This window comes from Homalodisca vitripennis, chromosome 4, assembly GCF_021130785.1.
Source record: "Homalodisca vitripennis isolate AUS2020 chromosome 4, UT_GWSS_2.1, whole genome shotgun sequence".
NCBI classification, from domain to species: Eukaryota; Metazoa; Arthropoda; class Insecta; order Hemiptera; family Cicadellidae; genus Homalodisca; species Homalodisca vitripennis.
In genome coordinates, this window is record NC_060210.1 from 61,670,223 (window position 1) to 61,687,383 (window position 17,161).

Below are 17,161 nucleotides of genomic sequence, written 5' to 3' on the forward strand. Positions count from 1 at the left end.
ACTGGTATTTACACTGTTTAATACAGGGATTTTCTAAACACGATGTTTTTCTTTTTTTACAAGTTGGTACAGTCTTGAGGAATTTTGGTCTTAAACGCTTGACAGTATGTTATACATTTTGTGGTCATTTTTAACACAGCAAAACAAGGATGTTTAGAAAAAGAGGGCGTAGAAAGTAAAGTTACAGGGTTGTTCTCTGGGTTCCATTTCTTAGGGGAGGGCTTCACATTTTTTGTGAATTTTGATGGGAATGATTGGGTATGTTGAGCCTTTTTAGAGATTGAAGTGTAATGTAACTAGAATCTTCAAAATGAGAGCATTCTTCATTTAAAAATTGTATTATACATTGAGTATTGGGTAGAGCATGAGGTTCGCTGCCCCAACACGTGCCCAATAAGCCTCGAGTTTTTTTTTGTTTTTATAACCAGTCTGTTTTAGTAAATAGTGAATTTAATAATTTTACATTACCTACTTTATAAATCAAATCAAAATCAAGCTTACTTACTTTTTTCTTTGGAGAAGCCTCTAGAGAAGATTCTTCAGATTCCTCTGTTTCTAGATAGTTTGCAGCCTTTTCTAAAATTTTTATCACAGTATCAACAGGCATTCTTATGTTCCAACTGGATTCCTTGTCAAATTCAGAAGAAGTTTTGAGAAAAGCTTTTTTCTTTACATTTAATGTTCGAAGAATTGAGCGTCTAAATCCACTTTTACTACAACTTTCAAAATATGGAAACATCTGGGTAATGGTATCAACAATTTGGGATGTGGTAAAAGAGTCACCGGTGCCGGAAACTATGGCCAGAGTTATTAAAAGACTGTTGGTGAAGGGTGGTGGTCGACAAGTAGACTTGCACCGAGGAGCCTCTGTCAGTTCCTGCAATAATTGTACACAATTTTAAAAATCACTCAAAATATATTCATGTTAATAATATTTAAATTTTAAATTAAATTTGAAGAGAATTTTCATTAACATTTACATCTCACTCACTCTCCCTTTCTTAGAGAGAAATCCCATCATGATGACAGCAACCCTGTAACACTGGTGAGTAAAAGTTTGGATTAATATAGAAAACAGATTATGTCTGGTCAGAAACGGATCCAGAATCAAGGACCACCTTAACCAATTAAGAAAACTCAGTATTTGAATGTAAAGTGTGATATAAGCTTACACCTTAGATGCATAAATATGACAAAAGATAAGTATAATAAAACTTCTAGTTTCTGATTATGAGCAGTCTGCAAGGACATGAGAAGTGTGTCCAATATAGGAATATCTAGGCCTCAACCACTATCTGCACCAGATAAGATAACAGATGTGCCAGTTGAAATATTCCTTATTAAAATTTTAAAAGAAATGTGAGACCAGATTAGAGATTAGAAAAACCAACAATGAGTTCAGTAGGCAATTGGGATGAATGACCATGGTTTAGATTGACAATATCAACGAGAAATTGGAGACTTTAGTAACTGACATTAATCTCCTGCATCAGGAAAATGCTAACCTAAAGAAAACAGTACATGAATTTAATGTTAAATTGAACTCATTGGAGCAAGCACACAAAGACAAATATTTAAAAATTAGTGATGTACCTTTCACAGACAGAGAAGATGTAATGACTATATCGAGGAACATTTTTAAGCAATATGAAATTGTTCTTTATTGTTACATAATCTTAGAGAATAGTACATGCGTCAATACATAAATAAGAAAACAAGACAGAAAAGCAGTCTGTTAGTCGTCAGTTCTTTCAAAGTATTCCTTGAGGGTGTAGTAAGGGTGTTCTCGGAGCCAGTGCTTCAGTTGCCGTCCAAACTGCTGTCGTTCTGTCTTCTTCAGTTTTTCTGGGAGGGCATTCCAGAGCTTTGCCCCTGCATATGTCGGCTTCTTCTCTGTGGATGCGAGATGATGTACAGGGAGGCAATAATTCAAGGCATGGCGGGTGTTGTAGTTGTGATAGTCTGCTCCAGTTGCAATAGACTCAGGGAATTTGAGGGTATTTGTGTGAGTCTCCAGGATATAGAGATTAACTATGGTGAGAATCTTCCTGGAGGTCCTGGAAAGCCTGCCTGCAGGATTCTCTTGCTTGTAAATTTGCAAGGATGCGGATGACTCTTTTTTGATGGACAAGTACCTGCTGCAGATTGCCCCTTGTGGTGCCTCCGCAGACTACTATTCCATATCGGAGATGAGTCTCATAGAGAGCATAGTAGGCAGTTTTAGCTGTTACGGTGTCACTGATGTGTTTCATCCTGCGTATTACATATAGTCCCGCACTGAGCTTTTTGCAAAGAAAGTCTATGTGTTGGGTCCATGCCAGTGTGTCATCAATTACCACCCCGAGATATTTTGAAGTACTGCTCTCCTCCACTTCAGGCAGTCTTCCAGTTGTGTCTTTATGCCTTCCTAGAACTAGCTGCTTCGTCTTTTTTTCATTCACGACAAGGTCATTACCATGACAGTATTGCACTGCCATGTTGACGGCAGTATAAGCAGCTATTTCAAGGTCATCTTGTTGTTTTTTACTCAGTAGGAGCACAGTGTCATCAGCATACATTACTGTGCTGCTGTAGTTTTCCATGTATCGGGGGAAGTCATTGGTGTACAGAATGAAAAGGTCTGGCCCGAGCACAGATCCCTGGGGCACTCCTCGGGTGACGGTTTGCAGCCCTGATGTTGTTTGGCGTGTTAAACCCCTGGTTGTGTACTTCACATCAGTCATCTGTCTTCGTCCGGTGAGATAACTTCTGAACCAGTTAAGAGCTTGTCCTTGTATCCCAAGAGTAGTCAATTTACAATTTACAATAGGTTTTACTTTTGATAACAATATGGTAGACAACGTATTTCGACACAAGTCTATTGTATCTAGATAGGGAAACATAGTCGTCCGGTTCATATGAGAATTGGACAAGGAAGTAATCATGGAAAAGAGTATTTTAAAAGATATCTCTTAACCATTTTAGGACCGCGCGTTTTCAGATTTTCTATGCCTAAAAGACCGCCTTGTATTTTTAAAAAGTGTAAGGGTTTGGGGAAAAAATTGTATATTCTAAAGTAGTGGAGATATTTCAATAATTTTTTCAACAATTTTTTCTGCATGAAGTGACTAACAATAAGAAAATAGGTTTTACTTTGTGCAAATCAAAAAAAGGTTTGTTAACACCTATAAATAAAATGGTTTACAGGAATTTTTATGTAATCTAAAAAAAATAGAACAGTCCACACATATAGATACATGTATTTACAAGTTATTGCTTAGAAGATTGCAACTTATTTCAATACTTTTCTTCAATAAATGGCTGAGATAGGAGGAAAAATAATAATAATGGTAAAAATTAGAAAATAGATAGAAGCAGAAAAAGATAACTTAACGACAGAGAACAGGCCAATTAAGCAGTAATGAAACAATATTTTGTCTCTAACTCAGTTATTTCATGGTCTTATTAAGTTTGAAAGTTCATGAGAACTATTCTAAAACTTACTCATACTAAAAAACTAAAAATAAATTATTTTGCACACAGAAGAAATGTTACAGAACTGCTGACAAGTCTAACAAACATGTTTGGTGAGGCACACTCCATGTAAGCCTTTATTACATTTGACACAGGCAGTTCTGGATCTCTTCATTTTACCACCACTTTGAAGACTAATTTTACTGCATACAGCACAACATTTTTCTTGTTTCCCTGGTAACTTGAATATTCCATAAGTTTCAGTAGAAGAGCTGGCAGCCGGCTGGTTGTCTGGAGCATCACCGCCACCACCAGTACCACTGGGAGTCTTCATCCGTAGCCATTCCTCAGTTATGTCTCTAATAATTGACACAACAAACTGATATCTAGTCATAGGCTTACCTAAACAATTTAGTTTATACAGAATATACGAATTTAGAACCATTCGTCCAAAAACGTTGAATACAACTTTTTTCCAGAACTTGACTGTACGCCTCTCATCCAGATAAGCATACAGCATCATGTCGTTTGTATCAATTCCACCCATGTATCTGTTATATTCATCAATGACTTTTGGTTTATTTTTTATTCTTTCAAAACCAAATTTTGTGCGCCTGGTCTGAACATCTATGGCTTGTGAATCAGACGAGACAAGTATTACTGGTCGTGACTGTGATGATTTTTCACGATAAGCTAGAGTCAAAATATAGTCACTCCTATAATATTTCTTTTCTCCAACAGCAAATTTTCTTTTGACATCATTGGGTAAGTTCTTCCGGTTTCTTCTTATGGTACCAGTGAGGAAGGTTTGTTTTCTGTACAGGTCTTGTATAAGTCCAAAGCTGGTGTAAAAGTTGTCAACAAATAAATGGAAGCCTTTATTCAAATAGTTTCCCATTTGCATAAGTTTCATGACAACATAGTAGCCTAAGCCATACTTTTTAATTTCTTCTCGATCATCAGAAAATGAAGCCCCTTTATAACATGTAAACCCCAAACAATAATTTGTAATGGAGTCACAAATTACCCACAATTTGATACCCCATTTGTGATGGTGTTTGTTTGGTAGGTACTGTAGTAATCTAGTGTAGTTTTTTGTCCCAACCAAACTTTCATCAATTGATAATTGTTTGTTAGGAATATAGTGATGCCGTGAAACATTGTTGGCATGAGTTATAGCTGGTTGGAATTTTGCTGTGGGGTCATAATCAGGATCAGTGTTTTTCGCCAATTTACTGTTGTCTGTTAAATGAAAAAACATATGAATGCATTCAAACCGGTTCCTACTAAACATTTGACCAAACCAGGGTGTATTTTGGGTCATATCAGTACTCCAGTAAGATTTCAGTGTTGGTTTGTTGATCAGTCCCATGTTTAGTAAAACTGCAATAAATGCTTTGATTTCACCAACAGTAACATTCGTCCAGTTTCTTATTTTATTGGTAATACTGATTTCATTGTCATTTGTGTACTGCTGGGCATATCTGTTTGTTTCTTTCACAATAGTTTGCAAAAAGGCTGTGGTAAAGAACAAGCAAAAATAATTAATAGGCCTAGCATTTGGAGGCGGACAATGTTTGGGACCTGGAAGTTCACTGAAAGAAAATAGGTGACTGGGTGGAGAATCTGAGTTTTCATATATTTCTTTCCAAACTAAGTCATTCATATCATTGCCATCATCAGAATCGGACATTTCAGCCTCTATGTTCATTGGCACAGGCCTTGTTACAACTCTAGGCCTACCTCGGCCTCGTCCTCTAACCTTATTTACCATAGGCCTACCTTTGGATTTTCGTCTAGGTGGCTCGTTATCGTCTGTTTCCGATGACGATGAACTAATAATTCTTGATGGTGAAAACCTTCTACCATGTGAAGTGGAGGGTTGATCAGGATTGAAATCACGATCGGCATCACTATCATCAACAAACTCGTCACTTTCACTACTCACGACAAAGTCAGAAGAGTCTGTCAAATTTTCTGGTCTTTCACTTAGATCGGCATCACTACGTAATAAATCTTCAATACTATCCTCGTTCAAATGTCTTTTAGTCATTTTGAAGCACGATAATCGTCTAAACACAATGAACAAAACGTAAACAAACTCGGCATGCCGCGTCAGTCAGCTGGCGCTGGCGATCGCGTGTTGGTCGCACGAGCTCCTCCCGTTTGTTTTTCAATGGGGTGATCGTGACAGGCGGAGAGAAAGAGTGGGGGCAGAGCCGAGCAGTACCGATAAATCCCGAACATTCCTGACAAACCCTGTACATGCGGCTGATAGCGACCTCAGTTCGGAACGGTTTCTGATTTCTATTATCTTACAAATTAATGAGTCGTTTTATATCCGAATTAATGAGTCGTTTTATATCCGAATTAATGAGTCGTTTTATATCCGAACATATCTGCAAAACATAGAAATTATATCGAATTAATTATATTAATATTGAACTTTCTTTATAACTCTAAAGATACTTTACAAAATGTGAGATGGTGCACAACGAATAAAATGTCATAATCTAGAATAGAATAGAAAAATTATTTATTTTCTTGAAAATATGTACAATAGTAAAATTATATAAACATCATTTATACCTTAAGCACAAACACAAACATTGCTCCTTAGTTGTAGACACAATTGACATGAGAATAAAAATAAAACAATGTTACTTTTTATTAAAGAAATATGAACATGTCTTTTTTTATTTTAATACAGCTAGGGTACATCAATAAACAAAATTCAAGAAAACAAAATAGGACCTCAAAAGGCAAGGAACTGCCTGTGTAGAGGCTCCAACTTTCTTAGAAAAACAAAAGAAAACAACACTCAAGCAAATGAAATTAACAAATAAATTCAAATACGATAAATCTACCCATTTAAACTAAGCTTTAATAAAACACTTAAATTTGAATTAAAAACACATTATATAATTTTCAAAGTCTAAAGCTAATTCAGTATACATAAAATGCCATAAATATAAATTATAACCATATCCAGTTATCTTTTTGTGATATTGGAATATATTCAAATTAATAGGACAAAAGCAACATATTATAATGTGGAGTCCTTAATTGGTAGTAAATAAATTAATAATTACTTAACCAAAAACATAATTATAGAAATATGACAAAATCAATGACAACTACCTGACTTAAATACCTAACATAGCACGTGAGAAATAAGCTAGACTTGAAATTGTGCATGCAACTTCAACCAAGCCTGATAAGTGTCATTTTGTGTCGTCTGGCGTACGCGATTATAATGCTGATCTGATCTATAGTACATGGAAATTATCGAATAATTTCTAACTAATAGTAATGTAACCTACAAATTATATTTATTTGATTAAGGCAGTTGGAAAATGCAATGAACCAAATATAATGTTACGAAACAATTTTATTGGTTTACATTTTAATACGAAAGATGCAATTAAAAAACTCAACATAATTGTTGATTTTGTGTTTGGAGACCCTGAAGATAAATTCTTTAACTACTATGCTAAGTAGGGCTCTTTTTAATCCTCCTGGATGTTTAATCCACCCTCGAATGTTTTATAGCTACGCCACTGAATGTAACGAAGTTACTTTGTTACATTAGACTTCCTTACATCTTTTTTGGTATTTCGATACTCCGTTGTATTGGTTTATTTGTATGTAGACAAGAGTAATTGCCTGCCATTAATTACGTTGTAAAATCACGGTTCAATGAAATAAATTTAATTGTGCTGCATCCTGCAGCATCCAGCTTTGAAAATGTAATATATATATTACATTTATACATATACATACATATACATATTACACCACCAGGCTCTATTAAATTCAGAGGAGTACAGAGCGAGAACGCGCGGACTGCTTATTCCACTATTCTAATACGCGGGCTATCTCTAGTTGGCAGGAGGGGCCCCTCCATCCCCACTTTTTCTCTCCGCCTGTCACGATCACCCCATTGAAAACAAACGGGAGGAGCTCGTGTTGGTCGCGGCTGAGAGCTAGCGCTACCAACTGCGCAATTTATCATTTCCCACTCCTCCGTGGATTAAAATTTTACTACATTCAAAGACGATTGTGAATGTAGAAACTATCAATAGATGTGGAGTCAAAATTTGGTTGAATCAAAGTTATTAATTATTTTCTTATACCCATAAAACCAAACTACTGATAAATCGTTAGTTGGTATTTTTAGCCTAAAAGACAAACTAACGATATATCGTTAGTTGGTCATAAAAGGGTTAAAATACTCTTTTCCATGATTACTTCCTTGTCCAATTCTCATATGAACCGGACGATTATGTTTCCCTATATGGAGAGAAACATACAGTTATTTATTTTAATGAGTCTCACATAGAACAACAAAACTGCTTAATGCAGCTCATACAATCAAATCCGAAAAACAGTATACCTACCTATCAATCAGAAACGGATGCACTTTTATGAGGAAAAGTAAAGATGAATCAGTTGTAATCACCAACAGTGTGGATGATTTAGAAAAACTGAGATGAAGATGTTGTAGGCAAAATGTGATAGGATAACCATAGTATATCCCTGCAAGAATTTGTTAACTATGTTCAAAATGAATAATTAAGACGTCATGTCAATAGTATAATCTTTATGTTCAGTTTTTCTATATTTTTTTATTCACTTGATTACCAAAGTTTCTGTCACCAAGTAATATTTTTAAGCTTATTTCAATGTTTTTAGTGTGTACAATTGATTTAAATTGTTTCTATCCAAAACAGTATGTTTCTATGTGAATAATTATTTATTAGTGCTTTCTAAGTTTGTTATGGTTTACGAGTTTAAAAAATTATAATTTCACAGTCTACAATAGTTAATGACACAAAGAATGGTTTCAGCTGATCTAACTTTCAAAGACAATCGGGAAATTCTAGAATATATATTAAATGTAAAAGATATTAAAGTAATAAATATCTTGAATTGCCCGTGTAAATGTTGAAAATATACTTGTACACAGGAACATCTTTTTAGGTGTAGAATCTTGGAGCATTGGAAAAACGATTTATTGTAGAATTACTAGATAAAGAAATACAACATTTTCCAATATATAATTTTTTATTTTGTGCAAGGCCTTTCTGAATCAAAGATTCCATCATCAATTTGTGAAGTGCTTGATGATGGAATCTTTGACTCAGAAAGGCCTTGCACAAAATAAAAAATTATATATTGGAAAATGTTGTATTTCTTTATCTACTGATACTACAATAAATCTTTTTAGGTGTTTTTAGAAAATCATGTTTAATGTCATAGTAGTGTCTGAAACCATTATTTAACCCTTTAGCGCCAAGCATATTGGGCAGGTCGCGCCACATAACACCAGAGTTACTGGTGCGGGTTGTCCTGTCAGGCGCCGCGGCATAGCCTCTGGGTATGTCGCAATAGCGCCAGGGCAATTTTACGAATTATGACACACATAGATATAAATTGTTCTCATTTAGCTAAATTTTATGATAAACTAATGATTTTGACCTGATTTTTTTCGTTATTAATAGGAGAACAATCTAATGGAATTTATGAAATGTTGATCTGTTAAAATTGTATACCTTTAAAAGTTAGATACTTTTCCATTTTTTGTGTGTAATTTAAGAGCTTAATAAACGCCTGAAAAAAAACAATTACTCCACAAACCTATTATAGTGTAATATATTTAACTGAGAAAGACCTGTGAAAATTTGGTAAATTAACCCTTTGAGTGCCACGCGAAGTGGTGGAGGTCATGCAGCCAGTGCCAATCATTTGTGACAGGCCATTCCCCTCAGTGCCAAGCACTATTTTTATGTTACTGCAGTATTTTACTAAAAAATTAATATCTTCCTTAAAAATTAACATAATGAGACACTTTTTGCTTTATTATTTAGGGCAAGATACAGGCTACAAATTGGTGTGTATATATATATATATATATATAATATATATATAATTTCAATATATATATATATATTTTGACCATAAATTTAAAAAAAATATTTATATATGTATAAACAAAAATACAAAAACAAAAAAAACACATTTGTTTTGTTTAAGATGCAAAAAGTATTTATTTATTTTTGTTTTATTAGTGTTATGTGCCAATTTTATGTTCCCCATGTTAGTTGGAATAAATGTACCAAGTTTCATAAAAATACATTTATATATAACTGAGTTTTGAATTTTTTTATATATTGCTGCAAAATGCTGAAAACCTGCACCAACATGCACGCTTACTCTTGTTCATGTAAAATATATTTAACTAGTTTTATGAAATTAAATCAAGGTAGATTATACAACTGTTATTTATTTATTATGAACAGACTTAAATTAATTACTTATTCTTTTTATTTATTACAAACTGTGTACATTATCATAGAGAAAAGTACATGAGTCATATTCATATGTGTCTTCCTTCCTTGAAGTTGGGCTTGTTGTCCCGTCCCCGTCATGGTGCGTAGATCTCATTGTCTTGTAGGGGTTCTCTTCTCCAGTTCTCAAATTCTTCTATGGAGTAGAAGGGTCTTTCTAGGAGCCATTTGACTAGCAAGTTCCGCATCTCCTTGGTACAGTTAGTGTTTTTTATTTTTTCGGGCAGGATGTTCAAGAATTTGGTCCCTTTATAAGTTGGCTGCCTTTCAAAGAGTGCCAATCTGTGTTGCGGTAGGGTATAGTGGCTGGCTGTTCTTGTGTTGTGAGTGTGCACATTGTAACCTCTTTCAAGTTCTTGCTTGATGGCATACATTACTGTTTCTACGAGGGTCGTCCACAAAGTAACCTCCGTTTTGAAATAAAAAATAAACTAGTTTAGATACAAAAATTTTATTATATAAATGTTAAAACTGCAGCTTTTCTCTACTTTTCTACATATTCACCATACAAATTCAAGTACTTATCATATCTTTTAACAGTTTTTTAAATTCCGTCTTTAAAAAAATCTGCCGCCTGAGAATGTAGCCAACATGTTACAGCGTTTTGAAGCTCTTCATCACTCGCAAACATCTGAGATGCAAGCCACCGCTTCAAGTACGGGAAAAGATGGAAATCACTGGGAGCCAAATCCGGGCTGTAGGGGGGGGGGGGTGGTCAAAAACGTCCCATTTGAACTTTTTCAAAAGTTCTGTCGTTCTTTGAGCTGTATGAGGGCGGGCGTTGTCATGGACAAACACAACACCAGATGTCAGAAGACCACGACGCTTGTTTTGAATCGCTCGTCGTAGCCGTTTTAAGGTTTCACAGTAAGCTGCAGCTGTAATGGTCGTACCACGCTCCATAAATTAAACGAGCAAGATGCCCTTAGCATCCCAAAACACTGTAGCCATCAATTTTCTCGCTGAAAAAGATTGGCGAGCTTTCTTCGGCTTGCTTGGCGAAGCGGTATGACCCCATTGCATTGACGGACTACACCTTCGCTCATAATGTTTGGGCCATACACCGCACTCAATTCACGATGAATTTCAGCTGCTGTGTAACTTTTCGACCACAGAAATCTTATTACACCACGCACTTCACACGTGGCGGGATTTTCTATCACGGCGCTCATGTTTTTACGTTGTACCAAAAGAACGCGCGATCGCACGATGCTCTTCCTTGCACAGCTAGAAGCGTACTGAACGGCTGCGCACATCGATGTGAGAATCGCGGCGCTACCCCCACTACTTATCGTGCCACGCCCAAACGGCGGTTACTTTATGGACGACCCTCGTATTATGTATAGAGAAATGACAGTTAGTATTTTATTTTGCTTGAAAGCTCTGCGACAGTGGTCTCTTGGATTGAGTCCAGCCAGTATACGGACTGCTTTCTTTTGTAGAATTAAGACTCTTTGCATGTTTGATTTTGAGGTGGCACCCCATACTGCTATCCCATATCTTAAGTGTGCTTCGAGGAGTGCGAAGTAGGCTGTCCTGACTGTGTCATCACCACTTATTTGTTTCAACCTTCTTAGTACGTATAGAGCTGAGCTCAGCTTCCCATATAGCTCGTTTACGTGAGGTGTCCATGATAATTTGTTGTCAATGGTTATACCTAGGTACTTAGCCTCTTCAGCTCTCAAGAGTTCTGGCAGTGGGACTACTTCATCTTTTCTTCGTCCAAAGATAATCTGTTGGCTTTTCTTCCTGTTGAGGACAAGGTCATTTTGTTGACAGTATTTTTCTATTACTTTGGGCTTATTGCAATAGGCCTATTATACTAAATCCTTCAGATGAAATAACTGAGTGAGTGTTTTTATCATATAGGCTAAGAATGAATTAATGTATTTTCGCGGTCAGACTCCGTTATATGCCCCAAACGCTTAAACTTTTTTTCAATGAACTTAGAACGTTATAAAACGATGTAGTTGGGTAACAGAATTAACATTCCATCAATCAACAAGCATTTCCAGGTATTGCGATCGGTATTGTTGTCGCTGTTATCTTATCTTCCTCGAGAATCCCGATTACGGCAGGCCACGTGGCATCACACGATTTTTTTTTTTTTTTTTTTTTTTTTTTTTCCTTCACACGATTAGCTAGTAACCAATTGTTATTCATTATAATCATACGTAAATGAAAAATTAGCGTTGGGGGCATAATGTTAGTTCTATTACTCAACTACATCGTTTTATAACGTTCTAAGTTAATTGAAAAAAGTTTAAGCGTTGGGGACATATAACACGGAATCTGACCTATTTTCGCTTAAGTGCGATCTGTTCCTTTTACTCATTTCGGCAAACTATACCTTATTAAAAAATGAAATTGAACTGAAGTAATAAAAGTAGGAAACTTTTAAAACACTAATCAAAATGTCAACACAGCCACACTAGACAGCTAGCAGAAACAACTGAACGTAAACAAAACGACTGCAGCGTGACAACAGGCGGTTCGCGCCATAGCCTTCTAGATATCAGCTACATAAAAATATTGTATACTATATATATAAACTATCACTACGTGAATTATGTCGTACATTTCTTGGGCTTTAATTTTATACGTTTTACGATATTATACGTCAATATTTAGCAACAGGATGTCCAATATTGGAAAGGCCGATCTAGTCGGCCCTTGGCAATTTTCGTCAATACCATCGGGCCGATTAGATCGGCCCTTGGCACTATGCGGAACATATAATACTATATATAATAACATATAATAATACTAACAACTTATATATTTATTAGTAAACAAAGTACAAAACTGACTTTTACCATAGAAACGCATGAGTCGTTAGATTAACCCTTCCAACGCGGCTAACGCCTAAAGACGCGGAACTGCCGATGCTTTAAATGCGGATTACGTCTACAAACGCAAAAGCTTTACTTATGAAATGGCGAAGAATTAGTTGTTAAAACTTCCGTAAGAGAGCAGATCGATGTTCCTTTCGACTGTCGGGACTAGACAAAACGCTTTGTCACCGTTGGTGGACTTTGTAACGGTATCTACTCGGGTTGAAAGCAATCGCCGCCATTTTTTGTATGGCCTGTGACGCGGCATACGCCTACAGACGCGTTCGTTTCATTCAGCTGTTTTAACTACGTGTGTGTTGGTCGTATGTTGGTTATATTGTTAAACAAAGTGTTTTGAATCAGTCCGTTGTAATTCTTATACAATTATCTTATACAATTCTTATAAAATTGTTTTTACTAACATTTAGTATAATTATTTGTTATAATGGCTAATCCAGATGATCCAAGTTTTGACAAATGAGCGCATTTTTGGTATATTATGTGTAATATTTTTTTTCAATTTGTTTTGTATTTTATACCAGTTTCACCATACAAGTCCAGTTTATTTATTCTAAATAAATAAGGTTTATAAGTACAATATTTGTTTCATTTCCCTTGTAGGCTATCATATAAATAATTTTGTGTTGAATTTCACATTATTACATTTCAAAATCTTATACTGAACTTATTTATTAATTATACTTATGTACTAATTATACAGGAACTTCAGTTACAATTTACTCATTATAAATAACCTGTAATCTGTCAAATAGTGTTGCTATGTAAATTATCCTGCAATGCAGTTTATTCAAAATTTCAAATATTTTCGTGCGTATAAAATTTTCAAAAATATGTAATATTACATGTTTATTATTTTTTCTTATTAAGGTAATACCAAGGTATATGAAACAAAAATTAGCATTGGGAAATTAAAAAAAAAATATTTTTTTATGTCTTAGCGTTTGACAGTAATTTAGATTAGCGCTTTAAGGGTTAAACATTTCAGCGTGTATTCTTATTTTGTTTGAATACTATATGAATGTCTATGCAGTGCTACTTGCTATAGTACATTTTACATAAAATGCATTAATCAGTACTAATTTTATTGATATTAGCCAATAAATGGTTGTGTACTGCATGAAAATGTTGAGAGCCTAAATAAAGGCTCTTGGTGCTTAACATCTGAACTTGTCCAAGCCTATATATAGGCTCTTGTTGCTATAAGGTTTAAACCTATTATTTCCAAAGCATCTTATATAAATAATTGAGAGTTATAATATGATTAGACACTATATATTGATTAGAGGAGAGGGTTAGCAGTTCTGATTACCCCTTTAATTGCCAAGCACTTTTGAGGGGGTGGCACTGTCAGTGTCAAGCATTTATGACAGATCACTTCTCTCGATGTCAAGCACTCTTTTAGTGTTTTGCTCTTTTTAATTTTGTGTTGTGTTCTGCCAAATAATTCATATCTTTAAAAAAACATATTGAGATAATTTTTGTTTGATATTGTAGGAGGAAGGGTAGATTATAACTTATGATATTTATTTTAATTATAAAATCTGTTGAAATTTTTTGATTAAAAAATTGCACAATACAATTCTAGATTTTTATTTTTTTACATTTTTATTCTGTAAACTGTGCTTTTCTTATAATATATTAGTGCAAAATGTTAAAGATCTGAACTCACATTAAAGTTGTTTCTCATATTTGGTAACCAGCTATAACAAATAAAATCAAAATAGATAATATATTTTTATTTGATTTATTTGAATAAATTTCAGGCCCCATTACCATTGTTTCCAAGCAATGGGGTTTTTATTCTATTAAATTATTATTGATTTCTAAACATTGTATTCCTTTATCTTTTTTCAATAGACTAATTATTTTAATGAAAAAAAAAAAAAAAAATAGAAAACTTATCAAACTATACAAAACAGCAAATAGACACAAAATTAACTTGGCCTACCTTGAATAACTCTTTCAATCGCTGATTCCCTCCACAAAATTTATGTTCATCATTATCATCTAAGAAAATTTCATTTTTTGTCATCTTTTTAGGTGAATCCCCAAAAATAATCTTTTCAAAACTGTCATCATCTTCTATTGTTTGTGTCAACTTGGGAACTTTATGTTTTCCTGTCTGCAAAATAAGTCACAGAATGCATGAACATAACAAAATAACAACTAAAATAATAATCTGATAATGTGGTGGATTAACACACGTTTTTTAATTTTTATTTTATAATACATGTTAGTTTATTTGTCACAGGTAAGCAAATGTATAAGTAAACATTGTCATAAAATTAACAAGTTTAATTGTTAATTATCTAATATTAGTACAGTAAACTCGTTACTCTGATCAAATATAAATTGATTTTTATTCTCACTTCCAGAATCCACAGACTTCCAGTAAGTATCAAATCATTTATATTTTCAATGATTTGCTGCTTCAAACTTTCTCATGATGCCCATATACAAGGAATATATTTAAACATAAATACATATTCACTCAGCTGACAAGCAAATGGAAATAACTGACACAAAAATCAAAAACCCATATATTTATATTTAAGATTGGACTTTGGCTATTTTATTAGCATATTTGAATAGATCCAATGACTACCAACAGCCTGAGAATTAAGGAATGGTTTAAGTATTGTACATTATTTTCAGCAAATAACTGAGCTCACAATGAAACAGCCACATAACAGTTTGAGAAGTGGCTCAACCCTATTCTTTATACATAAAGCTTCATTCAGTGTTTTTTAATTCATCTGTAAACCATTTGACCTCATGTAATAGTTAGAGTGGGCTTCTTAGCAATAACTTCACCTATTACAATAAGATCTTCTTTAACCCTCTCCTGTGTGAACAGATGAAACTGAACAGTTGCCTCCCATCTCAACCAAAATAGGTCCTTAGTGTATAAGAACCTATTTTTCCTATATATCCTTTTTGTTATTTTTCTACATTTTGCTGCTATAAAGTGAACTTTGATACTATTTTTACTCCTTAGTCAATGGAAGGCACTCCATCTCCTGATCCATTTTAGAAAATATTGAACTTCAATTTTAATGAGCAGTGTTTCGTGGCCCTGAAGTCATAATGAGAAATAGATCTTGTAAGCACCAAGTAAATAACTTAATTTTCAAATAACATTAACATTGTGTTTGGCCTTCTGTCCTCAGTTTGTTATCTGTGTACACCCTACCAATTTCTTTATTGTCATCTCAGTACTATATCATAAGTTAATAAATAATATTTTAGTTTATAGAAATAAAACTATATTTATGGACTAAACATTCTTTATAAGATATATTACAATGACTTTTGACATCAATTCTTACTTATTTTTAACAACCTTCAATATCTAAAGGAAATTCAGTCTCTTCCTAGTGTTATATAAGTGTTAAATTTGCCCTTTTCTTGTGCAGATCAATTTTAACATGTATTATTCTTTCTATCTGTTAAATTGAATACATAAAAAACAAACCTCGATGGCTCCGCCCTTCCTCTTGAGACGTGTGGGTGACGAAAAGGCAAGCCTTAGAGTGACATCAGCCCATTGGGGGTCCACAGTCCACAGATCCTGGTCACTCATATAGCAACCCCCACCCTCCACCTTCATTTTTCCTGACTGATCACAGAAGCATTGGTGTAGCCGAAATTTGCCCTGCTTGAGGTATATCTGTATTGAACTCTCCCAACTGAAACTGCACCGGTAGTAAGGAAATATATTCCGAATAAACTGTCGGATTTCCGCCACAGACAGGAATTGATCCTTGGAGCTGGTGATGGCCAGTGTGATCAGATCTCTAAGTGAGTAAGGAGGTTTCACCGCTTTTGAGGAGTATTTAGACTCCTGGACATACACCAGATACTGTTCCTACAACAGGCAAATTTCCAGTTAACTCGTTTAAACCACAATTTTTTTTCTATCTGTATGAAAATAGACAGAGTCAAACAGTAATTCTGTGTAAATTTTGAACTAGAACTTTTTCAGTTAAAATAACAAAAAATACGACAAAAGTATTACTTGGCAAACTAGACAAAATACTGACTTCATCTTTAATGAAACATTTCCGCTGCACTTCTTTAGCATCTATTTTCCATGCTTTCATTTTTAATTCGCACTAATATTACTTTTTCTGCTATATAAATAAATTAGCACAGATGTACCTGCAACTTTTTATTTATGACACGAGAAGGCTGAAAGGCTCAGTTAACTATCCATCTGGACTTTCTGGACTTGGATTGAGTAAGACACGCAGTGCTAATTTTACTTTTCATAAATTTGTAAGTAATTTTTATTGTCCGGTTATATTTATTTTTTGGTTTTATACAGAGCGATCTTAAGGTTCATAAGGATAATAAGTTTCACTTCCCTCCTTAATTTTTGAATGATTTAAGTTACATCTGTTAAAATCATGAAGTGTTCCTGGGCAAAAATATAAATAATTTTTAGCTTATTTTCAGTCCCTAATTTTAATTTTAAATTGGAACCCTCCTTTACGATACCTT

The 17,161-nt window shown here is 34.3% G+C and overlaps 1 protein-coding gene across 5 annotated transcripts in view; it reads right to left on the reverse strand.

The window, feature by feature from the left end:
- Positions 1-17,161, reverse strand: part of LOC124359366 — a 140,758-nt gene that overhangs the window by 84,569 nt on the left and 39,028 nt on the right. For all 5 annotated transcript variants that reach the window (XM_046812055.1, XM_046812054.1, XM_046812052.1 and 2 more), the window contains exons 5-7: positions 16,134-16,526; positions 14,607-14,780; positions 506-877 (exon numbers count right to left, since the gene is read on the reverse strand). In XM_046812055.1, the coding sequence (XP_046668011.1) occupies positions 506-877; positions 14,607-14,780; positions 16,134-16,526 (939 nt within the window). The remainder of the gene's footprint in view (positions 1-505; positions 878-14,606; positions 14,781-16,133; positions 16,527-17,161) is intronic.